Source organism: Patella vulgata, chromosome 9 (assembly GCF_932274485.2).
Source record: "Patella vulgata chromosome 9, xgPatVulg1.2, whole genome shotgun sequence".
Taxonomy (NCBI): Eukaryota; Metazoa; Mollusca; class Gastropoda; family Patellidae; genus Patella; species Patella vulgata.
This window is the reverse complement of record NC_065887.2, coordinates 30,324,134-30,343,764: the sequence shown is the minus strand read 5'-3', so window position 1 is coordinate 30,343,764 and position 19,631 is coordinate 30,324,134. Positions and strand designations below refer to the sequence as shown.

The window sequence follows — 19,631 nt, the reverse complement described above, 5'->3', positions numbered from 1 at the left end:
AAATTTATTCTTGTAGTCAGGTGTTAGGATAAACGTTGAAGAGATTTTGAAAATGTCGATTTTGTTGTTCAACGGAAACATATTTGTCCATTTTTCTATTTGTTGATAATGAAGACAACATTTCTCAATCAGATTCAGAGTGGATTTTTTGGGGGTTTTTTTTGCAATGGTTTAACATGGAAAAAAGCTCTTGAAATCTGTTGAGCAATTAACATGTTTTTTTTACTGTTAAATATTAGTTTAACCCTTTAAGCATGTCATTATTCTCAGTCTACAGGTTTATTTTTAAGATATCAAATATCAAAAAAAGTCTCTGGCTTGAAAATTTGTTTAGCGTAACTTCACGATTTAGAATTTGCAAATGACCCGTTCTTTGCATACTTGCTAAAATAATATAAAAATTCAAATATTAATTGATTGGATAAAGTTTGATGACCTTACCAATCTGATTAAATACAGATCTATATTTTGTTTCGTTTTTTTATACTTTCGATGGCCTACACTACATGAAGATCTGACCAGTTGTACTGGAAGGTCGCGTCAAGGGTTGTACAAGCGGCTTTTGACCCTATGACATCAGACATTGATTAATTAATCAGCATTTATGTATCTAGTGGTTAACCCACAGTTCCGTGCATGGCATGCCAGGAAGTCGCCGTAATAGATGGTTTCATTGGCTTATCCCTCACACTATCTAGAATGCCTGTTATATAACAACTCTTCCAGATCCTAGTGTGGTACAGACAAATAAAACAAAATTTTGAACTATAAAAAAAGGAAACAAAATCAGTTCTGTGTTTTAATCAGATTGATGATCCTACCCGCTAGAATTTGCAAATTAACCCTTCTTTGCATACAAATATTAATTGAATTGGATAAGTTTGATGACCTTTCCAGCTAGAATTTTCAGTGTGTTTTTAAGGAGGTCTAAATAAATGCTGAATTTTACAAAGAACATGTTTGACCAATATTAGGTTGCTTAATCAAATTGGATAAGAACCCATTGTGATATTTGATGTTGGGTGTGCATATAGAGATACTCGTAGTATATATGCCCTATATCATACAAGTTTACAATATTTATATTTCCATTCAAAGCAATAAATTCTGAAGTACATTAAATATTTGCTGAATACAAAATATTGGTAGATGATTTGAGTGACGCACTGAGTTTTTACTGATTGGAATCACAGTATTTGTTGAGAAAAATTTTGAGAACCCCTAAATATCTCTGCCGGAGTATAATTCTCTTGATATTTTAATAACATATGAATAAGTTGAATTATTAAATGTTACTCGCAAAGTACAAGATGTTGACCCCATTTTCATTCCAAGGGTCCAATGAACTTTTGGTTCAAACTATGATTCATATATATATATATATATATATGACTGACATAATGTAGATATTGGATATGTCTTGATCTTATCAAATTATGTCAGAATTATTATCATGTCTTGAGAGTTTGATATGTCAGTGACACTGACACCGTCAATCAAATGGTTTCTGTTCTTATTGTTTATATAGTGTGAGTCACGTCTGCTAGTAAAAAAACAAATCTTGGTATATACACTGTATAAGGTCACTAGACATATTTCCAACTGATTAAAAATTCCACCCAGGGACAAATAAATAATCAACACTATTTTTTTAGTGTCTAATTCGTTGTTTTTTGTCCCCCCTTTCTTAGATTGTCTGTTTAAATTAGATTTCGCTCTTTATTTAGTGGCAGTGTTTTTGTTAGATGTCTTTTTATTGTGTTTTTAATCAGGTTAGCCATTCTGAGATAAAAACTCATGGGAAACTATCCATCATTTTTTTCACTATAGCCAACTTCAACCTCAACTTTTTATTTGCATATTACGTCCATTAAAGGGACAATAACACTCTTGCTGGCTTGACAGCTCCAGAAAATAAAAAATAGCCTTATTCTAAGTACTAGATGTGTTAGTGTCTTACCTGTTGTGTAAAATATCCATTAAATCCTATTTTACTTGTCGAGAGGGTTCAAAAATATTTTTAAATCCAAGTCACATTTTAAAAGCTTTACATCAGGCTTTTCAAATCATTTAGTTGAATTTTTCCAATTTTTTAAAATTAGGTGTGTTAAGATGAAATTTGTATCACCAGTTAATTGGAATATTGTAAAATAGTACAATTTGTTGACCAGAATAAAGATTGGGACATATCAGTTACGACAAGAGTGGTATTGAGCCTTTAAGAACAGTATACAAAACATACACATACATCAATATACATGTATACAAAAATATATTTTACATGGAATAATATAATGGAATAACATGATATAATGAAATGAAAATATAATGAGATATAGCCATGATAGGCATTATCTAGTTTACTTTGACTAACATTTTACATACAGCATGTATGTGCAATGTTGGAGAAATTCATGTATATTCTTTTGTATTTGATATTCCTATACAATGCCGGATTAATCTAGCAAAAGTAGCATACATTAAAAATTTGCATGCTATCAATTCTAATTCAGTTTCACCATTAGCTGGTTTGGTGCAGAAAATAATCATATTATACCACATTTTAATTAATTTACATTTGATTTGTATCAAAATTTGTCACCTTTGTGATGTACTTAACAAATAAAGAGGTAGTGTTTGGGAAAAGAGTAAGCATACTCTGCTTCCTTTACTATAACTGTCACTACTTACAGGTAAATGGAATGCTAGTTCAAACTTGCTGAGTACTGAAACTACTGAGTAGAAGTTCATATGAATAATAAGAGTTAGCAAGAAATGAATCGTGGGAAACATTAGTTTTTACTACTGGTATAATTATAGATCTATTGATAAAAGGATCGTGCAGGTTTAGTTTATATGTATTACAATGCATACAGTTTAGGTCATTGTTAACCGTCTGCTTCTACAGAAATAATAAACTTTGGTGTAAAGACATAACATATAAGATAGAAGTAAAGCCCAAGAATACATTAGGCGTAATGATACTAAATGTAAACCAATCAAATCAAATCAATCAAATGATTTACTCGTGTGGATCATTATCATTACAGAGATGAATAAGCTATATTTTTGTTTGAATGGCTTCCTTTAGTTCATTTTCCTATGACTCTTATATGTCAAATCGATTTGTGCCAAGCTTCGTATTACACGGTCACAGTATAAAATCATTGAGGTATATATAAGTATTATATAGACAAGAACAACAATATTCGACACGCGAGTAAACACCTGGTATTTCTTTTATCACATATGTAAATTGATTTGCCCTGTTCTTGTTTTAATATCTACTACAACCAAATAACTTCCTCACTGATTGAATTTATTAGTTTGGAAATGACTTGAGGCCTTAATAAATATGCTTATAAATTTCCTACTGCCTGCATTGTGCCACTTTGTTTCACAGCTGACATGATTAAACTCAAAAGAATATCGTTTGGTAACAAAATACTGTTTTTCCCATACATGGACAAAAGCAATTATTTGATTTATTACACACAATAGTGAAGTCATTGTTTGTTCCACCAAATAAAAATGGAATATTTTAGATTGAATAAATCACTGGTGAAATGTCGTGAAATTTTGATTCACCCCATTTTACCCTCCCAAGAATAATTCAAGTTGACTTCATTAGACATTTGGGAAATGATTTGTTCAATGGTTTTGTACAGGTCATTGAAATTCTGAAAAGTTAGAAAATTTTGTATTGAACGTGAAGAAAAAACCGTAGATGAATCAGATGATTAAAAAAAGTGAAATTGATGAAGCAATAAATGTATATTTCAGTAGGCCAATCTCGCCATATATAGATAAAATAATGACACACCAGTTCCCATCATGCATTAGTTTATATTTTACATCTATAAAAGAGAATTATTGTATTGCTTCATTTTATATCAATACAAAATATGGTGCAACAGCTGTTGGCGTCCATGCAGTTATAATGATTTAATCAATATTAATATTTACATATTAAAACAAGCTTTGACCTCAATTCAATACACAAACTCATTACAAGTTAAAATGCCTTTCAAATCATGAAAGAAAAAGTGAATAATTAAAAAATGCTTTTCTGATTCCCCTTAATTCTTTTAGATATTCACACTTCAATGAATTTTACTGCAGTGGATGTTTTGGGAATTATCCTCAGTATATAATATAATGTCCAGTATGCACATTAAGCCCATTCAAGTTATTAAAGGAACTTTGAATAGAGTTTTAAAATGAATTCAAAAAGAATGAATAATAGAAAACCTAGTATACAGAAGGATACAAAACCAAATCGTTTTCGAGGAACTGGAAGAATTCAGCGTGCAAGTATGTATAACAAATAGAGAACGTATATCTAAGACATGTGATTTAATAGATTTCTGTTCTGTGGTCTGTTAGATTGCTTTTTTATTAAAGAAAACCTAAAATTAGAAGACTGCAGAAACACTACCTTAATCACACAATTCATATTTGAATATCCCTGACAAAATAAAATATCTGATAGGGCTGAAGCTTTGTATGTTAAATAGTTACATGTTTTTTTTATCACTAATAATTATGGCCCTGTAAATCAAGAATGATGTCAATCCTCTGTGGCACCATATGCTCAAATTTGAGTGAAATTTTGATTTAGTCTGAGAATACTTATTTTGTTTTTGCTATGTTATGTGGCATTCCTCCCAAGCTGACAATTCTTGCAGATCTGACATTTGCTTTAGTTCATGGGAGACATTTTGTTCAGTTGACTTTCAACAAATATGCTGAGCAGAAGGACAAGCTATGTATATTTTAAGCCTGAGTAAAGATTATTCGAGTGTCAAGATTAATCCATGGAACACTTGAGTTATGTTTATGATATGAAACTATTTGTCTGTTTGCTTTTCACGATCTGGCAGTGCAAATATACTTGACCATTTGTTTGGTCACTGCTTGGCGTGTTTGCTCTTAGTCTTCAAACAGAAAGGCCAAGCGAGACAAACTGACCACCTACCAGAATGACCAGCTATAGCAATATGTATATATACATTGGTGTGGTCACGTCTCAAATTCTAACATTATAAATGTCACTCTGGCATTATCAATGATCCAATTTGCCTCTTAAGAGGTATCTTTCCACCATTAGAAATTGCTTAATGCAAGTTTATGGTGGTCTTAAAGTGGGCAACTGATCAAGTACATTATCCATGATCTGATAGGCCTGTGTATAAATTTCATTAATGTTTAGCCGAATGTCTTGTGGATTGTACTGAGAGGGTTGCTGCCATGTTGGTAGTCGACGACAATAAGTCTTAGTTTTTCAGATTCAAAAATTTGAAGCAGAGATTAAATGAGAAAGCTCTATGTGAAAATATAATCTTTTGCTGTCTGTATTGCAAAGGAAGAAGCAATAAGATTTTTCTCCTCTTGTTCTATTTTGTATCTTTGATGGTTCTACTTTGTATTTGGTTCCATTACACAGTTCAAGGTCTTATTTCACAAAGCATGCACAAATTGTAAGTTTTACTAAGTACAACCATATTGTACTTAAGTGTTTATAACTGGACCTACACATTATAAAAAATACTGCTGTGATAGCTGTTCTTAATATTTTCATGCTAGTATCACTATACCTTTAAATCTTTTTCTGCCAAGTAGTAATCTTAAAAGCTAATGGTCCTGTTTAATCAGGTGATTAATAGCTGAACAGAAGTGAGAAGAAGTCAAGTAAAGATAACAAGAGCTAGTTAATTAGTTAATTAATGATGGCTACCGTATGTCTTAGATTAGATATACGAGGACACATAGAAGTAATAAAAGAGTCTTTTTATGTATAGTATTTATTTGACACCTTGCGGGAAATACTATGTAAAAGAGGAAAGCTTAGTTAAATTGATTTTAACTGTATGTAATAGCCATTAAGAGATTATTTTTATCTCCTTATAGAGTTAAATGTCATCATATATCAGTTCTTAATAGTTTGTACTATAAGCCATTAAGGATGTCCTTGTGGTAATTAACTAATGCAGGTACATGATATGAAATCGTAAAAACATCTATATTTGCATTAGACATTGTGTATTTAAAGAGAATATAAATTTTTAAAGGGAAACGGTACATATTAGTTGACATCATTTTAGCAATCAAAAGATTGAGAGTGTAGTATATACCCCCAATATCATATCCACCCGGCTACCTTATCCCCATATCCTGTTTATTGAGATCTGTGTATTTTCTGTATAGTTTAATGTGTTTATATTTACTGTTTTACAGGTTTAGGGAATGGTAAGTCAGTCTGATAATATTAAGAACAATATTTTAGATAATAATCAAATTATTCATAACGTAATATAGTTAGATTTCTTTTCCATATTTTATTTTAACTAACCTCACTTTTAAACAAAATAGAATTTGGTTTCTTCTTGAAATCTGTTTATTTTTTAAAAAGTAACCAAATGAAATACATGGATAACATGTATTCATTACATTTGTAATAACAAAATGTAACACTTTTCTTTCAATGAAAAATAATGTCTATAACATATAAGTATAACAATTATAACATAAAGATATACAGTTTAATTAATAATAATTAGTCCGATTTAAGTAATTATTAACATAAAACTATAATTATTGAATTTAAAATACAGCATATACATCTATTTACGAAAGGCTGTATAACATTTTTCTTTAAAAACAAAACATATCTCCCATACGACTAATAACAATTTACAATAATTGTAACATGAAGATAACAGTTTGAAATTATAATTTACATTTGTGTAATTAATATGAAGCTACATGTACTTATTTTATTGAGTTAATATAAGAAGATGAATAACAATTAATGGGACTTTAATTATTATATATTAAGATGTAGCAAAATGCATAATTATAGAATTAGATATCTCAGAATATTACCTGGTAAATTGCAATTGATAAACAACCAAATTTAGATGTTGAAAAATTTCATTGATAAATTTAACCTTGTCTAGATGTTCATAATAATTTTAAAACCGATCCTTCAAGGTATAAGTTTATCAAAAGAATTTACATTGCTTTCATCAGGTGTGATGATATTAGAGAGATGATACTATCCCCCTCTTATCTGTAAAGCAAACAGACTTAAGAAAAAGAAACTTACATGGGCTTTACTATAGATGAGATATATATCAATATTTATTCTCACTTGTCCCGCAAGGTGATAAGAATGCGGAGAGATGTAGGAATTCTAAGAGTAAAGATTGAACAGAAAAATATTTGTCATTTCGATAAAAAGATTGTCATTTTGTTGTTCATTTTTTATGTAATGTAAATATATATAATTCTTTATTTGCTTGTTAATGTCTTTAAAAAGCATCACAATATTTTGTGAACGTCCCCCCTCCAGCCCCCCCCCCCCCCCATTATCAATGCTGAATATTGGTTAGATTTACACTTTAAAATTTATAGTCTGAAAAAGCTCCTTTATCAAACTGGCTTTCAATCATACTGAGCATTTAAACCATTGAACATTACTACAGATTTCGTAAAACATAATTAGATGTACAAGTATTTTATTTAATATATCATTTCATTTATTATTTCTAAATATTAAAAAATCAGCTGTGATCTTTTTGAATGATATTAAATAAACCAGTGCCTCTTTGAAAAATGAAAGTGTTTTTGCATTTTCCCCTATATTTAAACTATGAAGAAACTGCCTAATCTTAATATTATGTCTATCGCTATATCTTCTGTTGATATTCTTTTAACTAATATAAAAAATCTTTCTTCTTGCTCTGACCCCCAGTATAGTTTTGAATAAATATTTGTAGAAAATCACATCTGTCAACCAGTGTAAAACCTATCTGAATATAGAATTATTAATATAGATTTAAGCATATATATCTACAAGCTTGTTTAAACTACTACACAAGCCTATTAATTTACCCTTCGGTCTGGCTATTGCAATTTTTTCTCAGCTCACAAACAATGTGAATATTGTCACAGTATAAAGAGAGAATGTTATTATTTTTTTGTAAGTTAGTAACTGTCACATAGGTTAGCACTGTAATGAGACCTTGACCACATACAATACAACAACCCAAATGGCAATTAATTGAATCAGTTTCAGAAAATAACACCTGTACATTGGCATATTTGACAATAAAACTTTCATTCTCTTGAAATATTTCAACGTTATGTTTTTTGTAGTAAACAATTCTTTATTGTCATGTAGATAGAGAACATTGCTAAAATATTTTTCCATGTGTATATCAAAATACAACTTTAAATGGTATTTCTTTAAACGTACATTGTCCATGCTTAAAAAATAAATGGATATTTTTTTTATTTTTTTTTTTAAACATGCATTATGCAAGAGCTAAATCTGATTATTGCAAGTCTTAATTTAGGCTTCAGATGTTATAGAAATTATAAATTAGATCTTTATTTAAACAACAAGACCAAAATGAACTCTGTAGACCCACGGATGGCTCGGCTACAGCTCGGATTTAAATAGGATTTCACTAATTGATTAAATCAGATAAGGGGTAACCTGATGAAAATACGTCAGTTAGATCGAGGCTAAATGATAGAGTGTACTTAGCGAGGCCGCTGTAAAGCGTTTCCGTATGCCATTGAAAACTTTACTTGATAATCAAGATATGTAGGCGGAGTTAACGCCTGTCAATCAAACGTTCGGCGAAGGTGAAGACACATTTCGCTACCATTTCTAGGCAAATATTACAACGATGATAACTATGTTCAGAATAAAGTAATTTGACTTAATTTATCAATATATTCTTCTTTCATCATCTACTTTTGAACTGTTATAGCAAGAATGTCCAACTCTCTATAAATATCTCCCATAATGTATCTTTAAATAAATGGATATTTTTTTTTTTTTTTTTTTTAAATTAATATATTTAGCATTATGCTGCGCAATGTATAAGAATATTGACACAACTCTTTGTTAGGGAAATAAATAATGATTGTTTTATTACATACTTAAATTAGAGAAATCACTCCAGTTTCAAGGTGGCTCATCAGTCAGTATGGCGTTGGCTCACTAAAGCAGACCCACCGAATCAATTATTCGGCCTATTGTAGAATTCATTAGCCAATCGCCAATCATATCGAGAAGTCACGCGAAGGATTTGCCAAGCTTGTCCACTCATTCAGCAAAATGAATTCGGCTGCAATTCGGTGTTGATTCATTCGGTTGAATGATTTGGCCAAATGATCCGTTTAACCAGGATGTTCGATTCTGGGTTCCCTTTTACCCCTTGCCAGAGGTGCAGGAAAAACATTTTGATGAGAAGAAAAAAAAAACGGTTCCCATACACACTATTGGCAGCATCCTAAAGATCTTCTGACATTTAAAATTTCCTATCATAGCATGCTGCAGGGCTGGTCTTAATTAGCCCGGGTGCAGCAGACAAAATAGATGATGTACAAAATTTCATTTCATTTCTCCATTTCAGAGAGGAATCTTACCCAAAGTCCTATTTTTTTAAAATTGTTCTTGTTTCAAAAATAGGGTTTAACGTCTTACTGTTCTGCTCCTACTACGCCATACAGAGGGGAATGTTGCCTGAGCAGCAGCACTATGGCCTACTCTTATACTGGATTCCATCTTTTACGTGCACGGCAATGTATACACGGGACCTCAGTTTTTCGTCCCATCTGAATGACTTAGACGGCTGTCCTTGTCAGTCCCTCCATCCTACACCACTGAAAAGGGGGGAACCATGTCTGAAAATCCTGATGAACTTTCTCGGACAATGTAGGGATTGAACACGCGACCTCCAGGACCTTGTTTCAAGACAGTTGTTTAGTTATATATTTTCGTAAACTATTCATTTATGCTTGAAATTAATTTTTTTTTTTCCATGTATTTTTCAGAACTGCCATTACCGTCCACAGAATCTCTAATAAAACCAGTATCCAGGGCTACCTCGTTAGAAACTCTTCTACCCAGCAGCAAAGAGCGTAAATCAAAATTTCAGTATGAGGGGAAAAAATCGAAGGAACAAGGCGATAATATTAAAAACAGAAAATCCAAAGACACAAGAGGTAAGACCTTCTGCCCTATGCCAAAAAATCCAATGTACCAACTTTTGGTATGTTTAGCCTGTATAGAGCTTATTCTTTCTGTCTTAATTATGTGAAGTTCACATATGTAATTAGTATTCTTGGTGAAAGTTTGACGATCTATGACTGATTAATCAATTATGAGCAGAATTTGATGCCTGTAAAATGAAGTCCTTCTGTTGTACATGCATTATTTCCATATTATCGTTGTTTAATCTCTAAGATGTCATTGGAATACACAATAGTACTTTAGTACTAAAATATTACACAAATTCATGCCACAGTTAATCAATATTTTTGGGATTCACTTCTCTTTTGTACTTTAAGTCATCCTTCATAGAAAAAAAGGTGTTACTCTCAAAAAGACATAAAATATAATTCTATTGGATTCCATGTGTTTGTCCTGAAATGACCTAGTTTGTATTAAGTGGACTTTAAACCCATTTCTCTCTCTCTCTATTGGATTCATATTTAGAGATTAGACTAGGATTACAAGAGGATATTGATAGGTTATTACACAGATTTTACAGTTATTTGATTGTCTGTTCAGAGTTTGAACAACTTTTATTGAACATTTTATTGGTATTATTAATGTAAGAGATTTAAACATCCTTCCTTGCCATTAACATAATATTTTATATATGAAAGATTTAAACACCCTTCCTCATCTTTAACATAATATTGCATAAATGTAAGAGATGAAAGCGATAGATATAAACACCCTTTCCTTAAACATAAATATAGGGGACAAAGTATTCATGCTGGGCTATTGACTCAGCATATAACATAGAATGTCCTGGTTTAAGATCTCACCATGGGTCATAAAAAATATTCAGAACTTTTCAACCACTTTTCTATCTTGTCTGTGCTATATGCTTGCGTGGCTGAGGTATATACGGAATCCCTTGGCACTGAGCTTCAAGGATAACTAGGCTGAAATGCTGCTGCCAAGGAAAAAGTTTCATAAAACCTTGATATGTTAGCCTCCAAGTATTGTGTTGACGTGGCAATTACCCTCATTCTTTGCCTTTCCATTAGCATAATAACCCACTTACCTCACACCATTCAAAATGGTTGATATATATTCTATAGCGTGATGTAAACTGATCTATTTAAGCTTTTATTTCATTCAATTTATTCACCATCATGCAATAAGTTAATTAAAAATTCTGGTCAACTTTAAAAATGGATGCTGTGAGACTCAAATGAAATACCTGCCTTATGACGTGTATAGAGATGATTATTTAGATAATGTAGAGCATGCATGGATGTGAATATATTTCAGGTTAAGTCTGCTTTTTAGGATTTTGACAGCGGAAAAACGTTGCAAAATAGAATGTAATATTTCTTTTTGTATTTCATTACTCATCTGCTGGCCTTGTTCCGGGGTTATTTTGAAATCCATGCTATCGCTGATATTAGCAATATGAGTGATGTATGTTGTGCACTAGTCAGGTTATGCCTACTCTTTCTAGAATACTCAATACCAATTCACAAAGCTCACAAATAAGTTTACATGAGCAAAAAATCCTTGTTTATTTCTCTGGCTTTACTAACCAAGAGGATCAGGTTTTGATCTTAGGGTTGTCCAACAAAGTTCCTCAGGATTTGCCAGTTTGGTTTTGCCTTATCAGTGGTGCAGGGTGGAGAGCCTGGCAATGAAAAACATCTTCACCGTTGAGATGAGACTAAAAACTGAGGTCCTGTTTTACCATTGGTTGCATGTTAAAGATCCCATGATCTCCATTAGCCACATTTGGTAATTTGTTAAATGCAGTTGAACCCCATTTTTAAATCCAAAAGTTTAAGAGTAATAAACCAGTCAGCTTAAAAAATTTGCATATAATTTAAATTCTTGAGCATGAAAAATTATTAATTTTTTTGTTGATAGCTTGTCAGAATATATACCTGTGTGTCGTAACTGCATGTCCACCAGTTGCCCCACTCACCTATATATGTTATGATAAATATAGTACAAATGGTGACACCTTTAATAAATCTGTCATAAACTAAACACAGGTGTTTTAAGTCATTCTGTGCCCTCAAGCCTCATGTTCAACATTGATTTTATCACTCTTTATTTTTTAATTTATACATTGACCTATATATCAGAAATGTGAGAGACCACAATATTTGTAAATCTTGATTAACTTCCACTTTTGTTGAATAGTTGAAAATCTAATGCAAACTCTCAAAGTTTTTCTAGTTCATTCGGACACCAATAGTTTGTTCTAAATACTGTTTAAATTATCCCTTCTTGATAGGAGTTTGATCCCAATCTTGGCCAAGAAAATTTCCCTCATAGCACACTGATTTATTTGGGTTGATTTCTAATTTGTTGTTACTGATTTTCTATAATTGACATGTATATACTATTCAAAAAAAGTAGGGGATATTTGATTTTGGGGGCATAATACTAAAATATGCAAATGACTACGAAAAAAGTCACTATAGAACCTAACAGAAGAAACATTTCCAGTTACATGTGACGCCCAAACGCACCAATAGCTACCGCATGGAATGCAGGTGATGCTTGGGATCATCATGGGGGTCCAACCCAAGATTTGCATGACTCTGACTTTGAATGTTACAGTCATTGTGGCATTGAATTCCAGGGTGGAAACATCAGTTTAATTGTTTTAGTGACCAGAAAACAAATTTTGATATGCGTCGGCTTACCCAAAATGAAAGGTTACGTGCCCTTGGCATGCTACAGATCGGCACAACACAGGCGGTTGTGGCGCGGACGATGAATGTTTCTCAGTCTGTCATAAGCAGGCTATGGTCCAGATACCGTGATACACAATCTGTACAGGACAGACCACGCTCAGGTCGACCAAGGGCGACAACTCAAGCCCAGGATCGATTTATCCGTACCTTGGCCTTGAGAAATCGTGTCATCACAGCAAATCAGATCAGCGCTCGTCTTCAAACAGACACTGGTGTGAGAGTGAGTGGCCAGACGATTCGGAATCGACTGCATAGGGGTCACCTTCGCGCCCGACGTCCTCGCGTGATCCCTTGTTTGAGAGATCATCACATTCAGACAAGACGTCGTTGGTGTAGGGATCGTCAACACTTGGATAATCGACGCTGGAGCAATGTGATGTTTTCAGATGAGTCAAGGTTCACTGTTGATTTTTTGGACAGACGTAGAAGGGTTTGGCGTCGTCGAAACGAGCGCTTCCAAGACGTTAACGTCATCAGACATGATCGATTTGGGGGTGGTTCTGTTATGGTGTGGGGAGGCATCACTGTTGCTGGAAGAACGGCTTTACATGTTGTTGCAGGGCGTGTTACAGGCCAGTACTACCGGGACAACATCTTGGCAGTCCATGTTGTGCCGTTCGCACGATGTCATGGCCGCCATTTCATCTTCCAGGATGACAACGCAAGATGTCACAGGGCCAGGATCGTTACAGGTTACCTCCAACAACAGAACATCACCACATTACCATGGCCAGCACTGAGTCCCGACCTCTCCCCCATCGAGCATGTCTGGGACATGCTTGGACAGAGGTTACGTCAACGTCAACAACGTCCTGCCAATGTCCAAGAACTTGCTGCTGCATTGCAACAGGAATGGGACAATCTGGACCAAAATGACCTTAGACGTCTCATTAGGAGTATGCCACGTCGGATCAATGCTTGTTTGGCAAACAGAGGAGGATTTACCCGTTACTGACTTGGTTGTGATGCTGTGGTAACTTTGCTGTTTGACCCCGGGTATCATTTTACCCTTATAATGGTCAGTCTGTGCCTTACTTAGTCTAACGATCATTTGGAATAAATCGATGAATGTGAACTTCATTTCATTTTGTCATTTGTTTCTTCGTCAGTTTCATTAGGTGACTTTAATAACACTTAAAAATCAAATATCCCCTACTTTTTTTGAATAGTATATGTTACATACTGTACTGGCTTGAAAATGTTAAGACAATACTATACGAAATGTTTTAATAACCCAAATAGATTATTAATTATTGTTCTTCCATAAGTATGTGTTATATTTTATTGCTCTATCCATTTACTAAATGCATCTAAAGAATTATCATATATACATATTAAACATGTTGTATTAAGATTACGGTGATTATATGTTCTTTAGAGATGACAGTTGATGTTGTAGTAATTCTGTTGGACATACATGTATACCCATTCTCCAACCATCTTCATCAGTTATGAACAGTTTCTTATTGCTTCAGAACTGAATGGAATAATGTTTATTGCTATGTCAGCTTATTTTGTATTTTTTGAGTTCTTGACCCTCTACATCAAATTGTTAAAGTTAGTCTCAAATTAAACAAAAGGTAATTAATTAGTGAAATGAGTTTTTGAAGTCATTATTTTTTTCTGATGTAGAGTTTGAGTTTTTCATATACTCTCTAATTAAATTACTATAACACAATTCCAATTAAATATATTACATTGTACGTTATGTCAATAACCTAACACAATATGATTGATTTTTCATTTCAAGTTGATTATCGAATTTGAGATTGGCTTTATATTGGATTAAATATTTATAAACTCTTGTTTGGTTATTTCTGTTAATGGCAGACCACCATTATGTAAGATGGCCGAGGGAATAAGCACAGTTTCTTTGGTTATAATTCTCTGTTTTTAGATGTCTTTGGTTAATTTTCTAATATCAAAGGCCATTTAATATATTTAGTTAAGGGTGAGTTTTACTTCTATATAATTATTTTCTCCTTTATCACCTGATCTTGTTTATTGGTTTTAGCCTCAAGATCAAGGGGGTCAAAAATAACTGATTTGTGATTTGATTGATTGTTTCTGCTTCAATATTACTTATTGTGCAATCTTAGTCTTGATAACTTTACTTATTTAATGACAAAATTACAGAAGTGTGAGAGCTTAGGTGTTTGGCAAAAATAATTTCAGATGTGACGTCATTGGCCAGTGTATTTACATTGAGCATTTTCTAAATATAATTTTAACTTTCTATTTATGTTATGCACAAATTGTTTACATCAAAATAAAATTAACGAATATAGGACAATTTAATTAAATCAACACCTCTATCAAAGTGGTTGTTCCATTTTTTTGTTAGATAGTCTGTAATGAATTCGATAAGTACATTGTGTAGACGATTTGGTGTATTTCATAACGAAATTGATTTGTTTACCTGGACATATTTTTTTTTTTTTATATATATATATGGTTTATTGCATAATTCAGCGCCTACTGTAGGTCACCCTTTAACTGTTTGGTAATGTTGGAACAGTTTGAGAAACCAAACACTAAACTACGTAATGAATTAAAATTGTCGATCAGAAACTATGTGATCAGTGTCCTTTATTTAAGACACAAACATGACAACAATTGTCAGTGTATAGGTATTAACGATCTATTTACTAGCATGGCGGATGTGACAATAATTTATCAGGTTACAGCCACGGACCATGCTTATTTAGATGTCGGTCTCAAGGTTTGTTTTTGCTGTCTGTGTTACACAGCCCATGTTATTACACTTTTGGGAACATCAAAGCCGTCTGTTTATTTATGTGAAGACTGTACCATAACACACCAAGTCATCACCGTCTGTCAACACACAAACGGACCCGATAGTGTTCACAGACAAAATGTCAAGATGAATTCATGTGCCATTTTCACCAGCTAATTGTCTCATTATTGGGCGGCTTTTCTGCAGAACTATTTTGACTTTTTTTTACGCCTTGTGTTATAGTGGAATATCAAGAGTTAGGTAAAGTATTTTGATATTCTTTAAGTGCTTCTTATGGCTGGTTACTGTCGGAGTCAAGCACATATTTTGATGACATTTAGTGGCCTAGTATGATCTTGTCACCATAGGCTTGTCTCGTACAGCTTTCTCTTGAAATATTATTTTGTTTTGTATGGGTTTCCATTTCATTCATATTTATTCTATCATTTAATATTGTGTGTCCATTATTTACTGATCTTTGACTGTTTATGAATCAGTGTAAGTAATAGTAAATACAAGATTGTCATCTATCAAATAATTCATATTAATGACCTCTAAAGAGATATGATTTACGTACAGCAACATGTCAAATGACTGTAGTTGTGAAACTAAAGATGGTATATCTTTAAAAAAAAAGAGGGGGAAAATATTTGATAGATGAAATTTTTTACAATTTATAATCCGTACATTTAAAAAAATTAAAAGACAGGCATTATTGCTCTCAACCAGAAAATAAATGTAGTTGTTTTTAATAATATATTCAAAATAAACATAGACCCAATTTCTGAAAATCAAGGAACTGTTAATTTTTATCAATTTTCAATACACCATCGAAAACTCCTTAAACAAATTGATGCAACTCATAAAAAGTTATGGTGACTGTATCTCAAGGATATAAGGGTAGATTTTTCTTATGTTTTACATACAATGTAAAAATTGTCTGATGTTGCCCAAAAGTGAAGTTATCCAAAGTGATAATGCTTCTTATAATTGCTAAATGCGGTAATTGAATTAGATTATATAGACCTAAAAGCGTACATTATATAGTAACCTTTATAGCTTGATCATGTTAATAATTTGTCATGTATAAGAACAACAAATAATACACAAATTTTGTAGTGTACGTTATATATGATATAAATATATTTTATCCCTTTTACTTCCTGTTAACTTTAGAACAGAATGGTTAACACGTACACGTGCTGTATCATTAGGTCTGTCATTGAGTCAACTGGTGGTGTGGATTTGATTTCCCGGTTGTATGTGACACCGAGTAGGGTCGCCTGTTCAACCTCGTGGGTTTTCTCCAGGTCCTCCGGTTTCCTCCGACTGCTAAAGACACCTACGTGCAAGCGAATTATTGAAAGAAAAATTGAACCATGTGTTAGTCCCGAAATGACCTAGTTTGTGTTGAGTGGATGTTTAACCCTGTTTCTCTCTCTCATTTGCAGTGGTAGAGTCCAGAACAAGAATTAGTATAACACTCCAAAAGTGGTAGTGCAATACCCTTTTTGTATCCCAAATTACCATCTTGGGACAGCCCTATTATAGCCGTCAAACAGACAAACAACAATCACAAATATATACCTGATTTACATTATTGATTATATATATGTCTGTACGGAAATGTCAAATTCCTCACTTTCAATGATTAAAGATAACAAAAATTTTTTTTTTAAAATCCACTGAATGATGGAACTTAAAAAGACTTTAGTTGTTGAAAGGTCACAGCACAGCCTCTTTCATAGAGAAAATGATATATTAGCAATGCATTGTCATTGATAGAAATGAAAATAAAGTGAGGTTTAACATCCAGTTTTGCTGTATTAAATGGGCTACTGAAGATGGACTCTTGATAAATGACGTTAATGTGATATAATTGTGTTTGTATTGAACCAGTCAAAATGTTAGTTGCGTATGGTAGCTTTTCTGTTTGTTAAAACCCATCACAAGTTAGTTAATTATGGTAACTTTTCTAGCTTGTTAAACCTCATCACAAGTTATATAGTTACAGAGGATAGCTATTCTAGCAAATATATCTTAAATGAAGACTTTAAAATAGGTTGATGTAACACAGAGTTGTCAAAGGTTATTTCCCTTGATATAAAATGTTTTGTGGATTCTTTTAATTGTAATTGAAGGTGGAAACCCAATGTTTTCTGGGTTACCCAATTAAATCAAAATACATTTATTTAGTTTATTTGTATGGCCTAATTTGATTTTTAATATTGATGAATAGCAATTTTTTTAGGCAGAGAAACAGCGGTCATGTCCGGGTTAGGTGTCTGAAAATGGAACAGGATGTGTTCATTGTAGATTATAAGCACTGGTTATCTGTGTTTGTCATGGGTTTGGGTTTGTACATGACAAATTGTGGGGTTTTCTCTGGGTACTTCGACCTATAAATGTGAGCGTAGGACATTTATTGAAATGTCAGTTCTCAGGACCTAGTGAGAATTGAATCGACTTAAAAAGAATTTCTCTCTCATTCACTTTTATTTTTTAAAAATGATGTTTTATTGGAATTGGAATAAAAAAGATTCCTTTTTTTTATCTCTTCAGATATTTACAAAGAAGCGTTTGAAAGTGCTAAAAGGGCAGAAGAAATTAAATTCAAGACAAAGTTTGACAGGCTTATAAATGACTTCCATAAATCATTGGAGAAATCGGCCAATGCTCGCACCAACTTCGGCAGCACTTCCTGTAAGTTTTGAACTTTTGATAAATACTATTTAACTATCTGTGAGAAATATAGATATAGTTTTGATAAATGGCACATCCAAATGGCTTTAATCCATCAAAAAAGTAGTGTAAAACAATTTAAGTTTTAAGTTAATGGTATATTACAGAATTACAATCTAAAACCAATATCTGCAATAGATCTTTAATTATTGCTTTGGAGTTGGAGTTATCCCCCTTTACTGTGCTTTAGTTTGGCAAACAAGTAATACAATCATTTCCTTGTATCTAGTAATCTAACCCAGGAAACAATGATTTAATTTATGTGTTTAATTGGGCTGGCATGCCTTTGAACAATTTCCTATTAATTTGATATTAATTTATTTTTAGATGGGGAGGAGATGACAACATTTAGAAGTCGAGTAAAAGATCAGTTGAAAAATCTCTCTCAGCGGTTACAGTTAGCTTATGAAAGTAAGTAATTTTAATACTTTAAAATAAAAGATATATGCTGTTTGTCAGGGGTGATTTATTAAGCTTGATAATCAAGCAATGATCATAAAAAAAACCCCAAAAGCTACATTTTACTGTGTTATCAAAGACCAAATGAAAAATCTCTCAAAATTCTCTTATGAAACCAAGTAAACTTTTTAGTTAAGGTTGATTTAATAATAAAAACAAAGCAATAGTCCGATTCTGGTATGTATATCGCAGATGTTGATTTGACACACCACAACAAACAATTCCTTCCATTCAATCAGATGACAGTTAAAGGGATAGCTCTAGACAAAATATTCCTTAGAAATAAATGTTTCAATGGTTTCTTCCTGATTTTCAGGTTTCGATACTCCCCAAACAGAGGAAGCTGTCTGTCAAAAAGTTCGTCAGAATATTTCCAAGTTGGTCGAAGATCTTTTTGGTGAATCTCTTGATCTGGTGAGTAAAGTAAGCATAACTTTTATATTTATCTTCTCTTGTTGACATGGCAACAACACTGTCTCTACTTTTGTTTATCAAACAGATGGGAGACGTTTCTAATATACATTCTTTTTTCTGTTCATATTTGTGTTTGAATGCCGTGAATTCTGTGGTTTTATTTGATGTACTTATGTTGGTAATGCTAGCAGTTAAGTTAAAACAAATTCAAAATTAATGGAAAAGTCAAACGTGTTTCCAGAATTTGTAAAAATTTCAATGAAATTTATAAAATACGGTTCAGATAGAAACACAAGATCTGGTAATCATATTATGAAAACTTTTGCAGTGGAAATGGTTTACTTCCTCTATTTCAATATTGTTTATTATTTCCATCTCAGTCATAGGCTCAAGAGAAATTCTTAAGGCACTGGATTAAATGGATTCAAATATTTTACCTTGGTCGCCATTTTTTGCAACTGTAACACATTTTAAACATACAACCGCATTCATTCCACATGCTTTATCT

The 19,631-nt window shown here is 32.5% G+C and overlaps 1 protein-coding gene across 1 annotated transcript in view; it reads left to right on the top strand.

Annotated features, from left to right (window-relative positions):
- The window catches only part of LOC126831637 (rab effector MyRIP), a 95,768-nt gene that overhangs the window by 60,784 nt on the left and 15,353 nt on the right, over positions 1-19,631 (top strand). Inside the window, exons 6-9 of the mRNA XM_050562232.2 lie at positions 9,853-10,023; positions 18,071-18,211; positions 18,578-18,661; positions 19,026-19,132. Of these exons, the coding sequence (XP_050418189.2) occupies positions 9,853-10,023; positions 18,071-18,211; positions 18,578-18,661; positions 19,026-19,132 (503 nt within the window). The remainder of the gene's footprint in view (positions 1-9,852; positions 10,024-18,070; positions 18,212-18,577; positions 18,662-19,025; positions 19,133-19,631) is intronic.